At 47.5% G+C, this 6,160-nt stretch overlaps 1 protein-coding gene across 1 annotated transcript in view; it reads left to right on the top strand.

Moving 5' to 3' along the window:
• HSPA14 (heat shock protein family A (Hsp70) member 14) overlaps nt 1–6,160 on the top strand; it is a 39,246-nt gene that overhangs the window by 9,555 nt on the left and 23,531 nt on the right. Inside the window, exons 5-7 of the mRNA XM_019509336.1 lie at nt 545–638; nt 735–825; nt 3,980–4,084. Of these exons, the coding sequence (XP_019364881.1) occupies nt 545–638; nt 735–825; nt 3,980–4,084 (290 nt within the window). The remainder of the gene's footprint in view (nt 1–544; nt 639–734; nt 826–3,979; nt 4,085–6,160) is intronic.

Below are 6,160 nucleotides of genomic sequence, written 5' to 3'. Positions count from 1 at the left end.
GATGGTCCAGCTCCTCTCTCTCTCTTGAGTTTTCCTCATGGCTGCTGCCCCCTCCTCCTGGGCAGTCCTTAACTTATGTAGCCCTTATGACCTCATTTACCTGGTCTAATGGAAGCCAGCACCTGTTGGCTGTCAGCACCTGTTGGCTGTCAGCTGTCACCATGTGTTTGTGAAAAAAGTCAGGCTGGGAGACCCTCAGTATTGCCAGAAAGCCTGAAATCCATAGCAATATGAATTTCACCGTCTTTTTTCCATTTTGTATGCTATGGGCTACTTGATGCGAGCATAGATAACACAAAACGAGACTGTAATGATAAACCCAGTGGTCAAAAAAAGTTTTAGTTTTTTTTGAGCATTTGTATCATTCAAGATGATGATGAAAAATTACCATGAAAAATTATTCTTTTCTGGGAATAGAAACTGAATTAGACTTTAAATGTCAATTTTCCTTCATGGTAAACAACATGAGTGACATGTCACATACTTGTGTTGATTTTTTTTTTTTTTTTTTTTTTTTTTTTTTTTTTTTTTTTTTTTTTTTTAGGTGACTGAGAAGAACGGAAAACTCCAGTATGAAATGGATAACAAACTTGTTAGCCCTGAAGAAGTTGCAAAACTAATTTTCAGCAAAATGAAAGGTGTGTAGTGAGTAACACTTTCTTTAAAATTGTTATGGGTCTAATATTACCAAGGTATCTTCTTAATCAGTGTGTTTTTGTTTATTTTATGGACAGAAACTGCTCAGTCTGCTTTGGGTTCAGATGTCAATGATGTTGTGATCACTGTACCATTTGACTTTGGCGAGAACCAGAAAAATGCTCTTGGGTAAGAGGAAAAAGGTTTTGGTTTGGGTTTGAAATTAAGTGATGATGACTAAGAATGACCTCTTATCTTGACTGAAACAGAGGGGGAAATTCCCACCAACTTAAATAGGATGGTTAGGAATCCATCTCGGGCTAAGTGAATGGGAGGCATATCATTGATTTCAGTATGGACAAGAAGTTACAAGTTTTACCATCTTTTTGCCTTTATTTTTGAAACTACATGGTCTTGGTTTGTTCCTACTGTATCAAAGCTCACCATCCCAATTGGCACTCTCTTAGGGTGCCTATACATTTGAGCACTGCTGCAACCTCACATGTGTAAACCCCTGCAGGTTAAAAATGGCTGCTCCAGCACTTTACAGCTCATTCAGTGATTTGTAGTTTGTGTCCCAGTGCTGTTTTTAAATACACAGGGGGCTTACTGCACATGATGCAGCAGAATTTTGATTGGAGCGGCTCTCTGGAACCACTCTAATTAAAATGCTGCCTTGACCGCCAAGCGCATGTATAGGCACCTATAGAAGTGAACTTTTTAAAAAAAACCAAAAAATCAGGTCATGGATTTGAAGATCAAACTCTTTCAGTCTTATATTACCTAAGACCAGTCCTCCCAGATTTGGTTTCAGGCAGACTGACTGGACAGTACCAGGGAGTTTGTTCACTTAGGCAGAAGCATTGGGCTTAGAACACTGCATATTAGACTCACAGAAAACTAGGATTGGAAGGGACCTCAGGGAGGTCATTTAGTCCAACCCCCTGTTCAAAGCAGGACCATCCCCAACTAGATCACCCCAGCCAAGACTGTCTTAGCTAGGTCTTAAAAACCTCCAAAGATGTCCACAGCCTCTCAGTAACCTGCTCCAATGTTTTACTACCCTCCTAGTGAGAGTATTCTTCCTAATATCTAACTTAAACTTCCCTTGCTGTAACTTGCGAGCATTGCTCCTGGTTCTGTCATTTGTTTGCCACCACTGAGAACAGTTCAGTTCCATCCTCTGTTGGACTCTCTGCAATTTGTCCACATCCTTTCTGTAGTGGGGGGCCCAAAACAGAACATGGTACTCTGGATGGGATCTCACCAGTGGTGAATAGAGGAAAATAATCACTTCCTTTGACCTGCTGGCAACACTTTTACCAGCCCAGTATGCTGTTAGCCTTCTTGGCAACAAGGACACACTGTTGGCTTATTCAGTTTATTGTCCACTGTAACCCCCAGGTCCTCTTCTGCAGAGCTGCTTCCCCACTAGTCAGCCTTCAGCCTGTACTGGTGCATGGGGATGTTCCATCCTAGGTGTAGGGCTTTGCACTTGTCCTTGTTGAGCCTCATGTGGTTTCTCATGGTCCAGTCCTCCAATTTGTCTTGGTCACACCTGAATCCTAGTCCTACCCTCTAGCCTATCTACTACCCCCCCAGCTTTTTGTCCTCCTATAAACCTGTTGAGGGTGCACTCCATGCCATCTTTCAGGTTGTTGATGAAGACATTGGCCAAAACCAGCCCCAGGACCAACCCCTTGGGCCCTCCCTTGATACCTACTGCCAACTAGGTATTGAGCTATTGATTACTATCCTCTGAACCCGATGATCCAGGCAGTTTTCCATCCACCTTACAGTCCATTCATCCAGCCCATACTTTCTTAGCTTGCCTGCAAGAATGCTGTGGGAAACCGTGTCAAAAGCCTTGCTAAAATCAAGGTATACCACATCCACTGGTCTCTCTGCATCCACAGAGCCAGGCACCTCATGGAAGGTAATCAGGTTGGTCAGGCATGCGTTGCCCATGGTGAATCCATGCTGGCTGTCCCTAATTACTTTCTTTTCCAAGTGCTTAGACACGGGTTCCTTGAGGATCTGCTCTATGATTTTTTCCATGGACTGAGGTGAGGCTGACTGGTCTGTAGTTTCCTGGATCCTCCTTTCTCCCTTTCTTAAATATGGGCATTACATTTGACCTTTTTTTCTAATCATCTGGGACCTCTCCTGATCATCATGAGTTTTCAAAGATGATGGCCAGTGGCTCTGCAATCACATCAGCCAACTCCCCCAGAAGCCTCAGGTGCATCCCATGTGGCCCCATAGACTTGTGTGTGTCCAGCTTATCTACATAGTCCCTAACCTGTTCTTTCACTGTTGTTGGCTCCCCTCCTCCCCAAACTGTGCTGCCAGGTACAATAGTCTGGGAGCTGACCTTACCTATGAAGACTGAGGTGAAAAGGGCACTGAGCATTTGAGCCTTTTCTGCATCCTCTTGTCACAAGGTTGCTTCCCCCATTCAGCAAGGGACCCATACTTTCCCTGGTCTTCCTCTTGTTCCTGACTGACTTGTAGAAACACTTCTTGCTCCCCTTCACATCCCTTCCTGACTTCATCCCTGTATGCCCCAGCAATATTCCTATGCTCCTTCCTAGTTTTGTTCAAGCTTCTAATTCTTAAAAGCTTCCTTTCTGTGATTGAGCTTACTGAAGAGTTCCCTGCTAAGCCAAACTGGTCTTCTGCCTTGTTTGCTAGTCTTCCTACATCAGGATGTTTATTCCTGCACTCTCAGTAAGGCTTCTTTAAAGTACAGGCTGCTCCCCCAACCTCAAGGCATGCTACGCCCCAGCCTTCTGGGCAGCAGCTGGCTGGGGCACAGGCTGCCTCAGGGCAGGGTCTGTAGCATGCAGGATCAGGGGAACTGGCAGTCCTGGGCTGCTTGCTGTCCCATCTGTTGCTCCCTGGCTGGCTGGAGCACAGGGTGCCTCAGTGTGGGGGCTGCCTGTTGGCTAGCCCTGCACCGATGTACCCTGGGCCCCAGCCATTCCCCACTGCAGCACATGAGACAATGTATCCTGCTGCAAAGAACACAAGTAGGAGTGTGCATCACAGCACAAAGTAGTGGCACAAATTTGTGCCACTACTGTGCATGCTGCTGCAAATGCATGCCCCCGCTCATGTGAATAACCAACAATATGTGCAACTGAGTCAGGACCTAGTTTAAAAATCTGTGTGGTACAAATTGCTGTGTTCCTTAATTAGGATAAATCATTTTTGGGCAGCTGTCTTAAACATGATGTTTGAGTTGGTACTACACACTAGTGGGGCTTTCTCAGTGCTACATAGGATACCAAGTAAAATTTAAATGCAAACCTTTAACCAACTGTGATGTCCCTTATCACAGGGAAGCAGCTGGGGCAGCTGGCTTTAATGTTATGAGATTAATTCATGAACCATCTGCAGCTCTCCTGGCTTATGGAATTGGACAAGACTCACCCACTGGGAAAAGGTAAAAACCTAATTCTGTAACTAGTTGCCTTTTTTTAATGCATTGCAGCTAGGTGTTTTTTGTGGCCTTAATTTAAGTAATGGTGATGCATAGTTTCATAGTTACTAGGGTCGGAAGGGACCCGAGTAGATCATCTAGTCCGACCCCCGGCCATGGCAGGAAACAATACTGGGGTCATACAACCCCAGCAAGATGTTCATCCAACCTCCTCTTAAAAACCCCCAGGGTAGGAGCCAGGACCACCTCTCCTGGAAGTTGGTTCCAGATCCTAGCCGTCCTGACTGTGAAGTAGTGCTTCCTGATGTCTAGCCTAAACCTGCCCTCTGCCAGCTTGTGACAGTTATTCCTGGTCACACCTGGCAGTGCACGGGGGAACAGTGCTCTGTTGCCCCAATGCTCGCTGATTCCCCCCCCCCGACTAGTTTATAACAGGCCACTAGATCCCCCCTCAGCCTTCTCTTTTGGAGGCTGAACAGGTTCATGCCCTGTAGCCTCTCCCCCCCAAGTTCCCATTATGATAACAGCAAGCACTGGTAGAGCCCTGGCTGTTCCTGTGGGAACCTGGCTGCAGGCTCCCAGCCCGCAGCTAGATTCCCCCTCCCCTAGGACCAGCAGTGAATTTCTGTTTGGTCCAGGGTAATATGGTAACTCAGAACACTTTGCAAAAATTGCTCTGAGTTAAATCTGAGAGCTGCACTTCTGTCTGCACCCCAAGTACTATGCAGAGCTTTACAAATAGTGAAGGCAGCCCATAACGCAGCGAAGTGTCTCTCTTGGCTGTCTGGTTGAGGCCCATAACCTTAATTATAGCATTCATAGTTTCATAGTTGGTAGGGTTGGAAGGGACCTGAGCAGACCAAGTCCAACCCCCCAGCCATGGCAGGAAAGAGTACTGGGATCAAATGACCCCACCAAGGTAATTGTCTAGCCTCCTCTTGAAGACCCCCAAGGTAGGAGCCAGCACCACTTCTCTTGGAAATTTGGTTCCAGATCCTAGCTGCCCTGACTGAAGTAGCGCCTCCTGATAGCTAGTCTGAATTTACCCTCTGCCAGCTTGTGACCATTATTTCTTCTCACTCCTGGTAGTGCATGGGGGAATAGGGACTCCCCCAATGCCTGCTGGTCCCCCCTGACTAGTTTGTAACAGGCCACTAGATCCCCCCCTTCAGACTTCTCTTGTAGAGGCTGAACAGGTTCAGGTCCCGTAGCCTCTCATAGGGTCTACCCTTCTGTCCCCTGATCATGTGAGTGGGAAGTGTGGCACCCAGAACTGGACGCAGTACTCCAACTGCGGCCTGACCAGTGCCGCATAGATGGGGAGGATCACCTCCTTGGACCTGCTCGAGATGCATCTGTGGATGCATGACAAGGTGCGGTTGGCTGTCCTGATTGCATCCCCACACTGCCAGCCCATGTTCATTTTTGGCATCAATAGTGATTCCAAGATCCTTTTCTGCCTCTGCACTGATAAGAAGGGAGTTTCCAAGCCTGTAGCTATGGTGGTGGTTCTTCCTCCCCAGGTGCAGCACCTTGCACTTGTCAGTGTTGAATCCCATCTTGTTCTCATCCGCCCACCCCTGCAACCTGTCTAGGTCCGATTGCAGCCTATTTCTCCCTTCTAGTGTGCCCACATCCCCCCACATCTTAGTGTCAACAGCAAGTTTGAACAGGGTGCTTTTTACCCCCTCGTCCAAGTCGCTGATGAAGATGTTGAACAGTGCAGGCCCGAGGACCGAGCCCTGGGAGACCCCACTGCCCACATCCCTCCAGGTCGAAAATGGCCCGTCCACCACTACTCCTCTGGCTATGGCCCTCCAGCAGTTAACGACCTGTTTGACTGTGTGGGTGTCGACACCACAGTCCCCCAGTTTCTTAATGAGAACGGGGTGAGAGACAGTGTCGAAGGCCTTCCGAAAATCCAGGAAGACTACATCCACTGCTACCCCTGCATCTAAGGATTTGGTGACCTGGTTGTAGAAGGCCACCAGGTTGGTCTGACAGGACCTGCCTCTAATGAACCCATGCTGGTTGCCCCTAAGCATAACCTCCCCTGCTGCCCCTCGTGGACATGTGCCA

The sequence above is a fragment of the Gavialis gangeticus genome, unplaced genomic scaffold, assembly GCF_001723915.1.
Source record: "Gavialis gangeticus isolate Ggan-Ray unplaced genomic scaffold, GavGan_comp1, whole genome shotgun sequence".
Lineage (NCBI taxonomy): Eukaryota > Metazoa > Chordata > Crocodylia > Gavialidae > Gavialis > Gavialis gangeticus.
The sequence above is the reverse complement of the archived record's forward strand: the minus strand, read 5'-3'. Positions and strand labels throughout refer to the sequence as shown.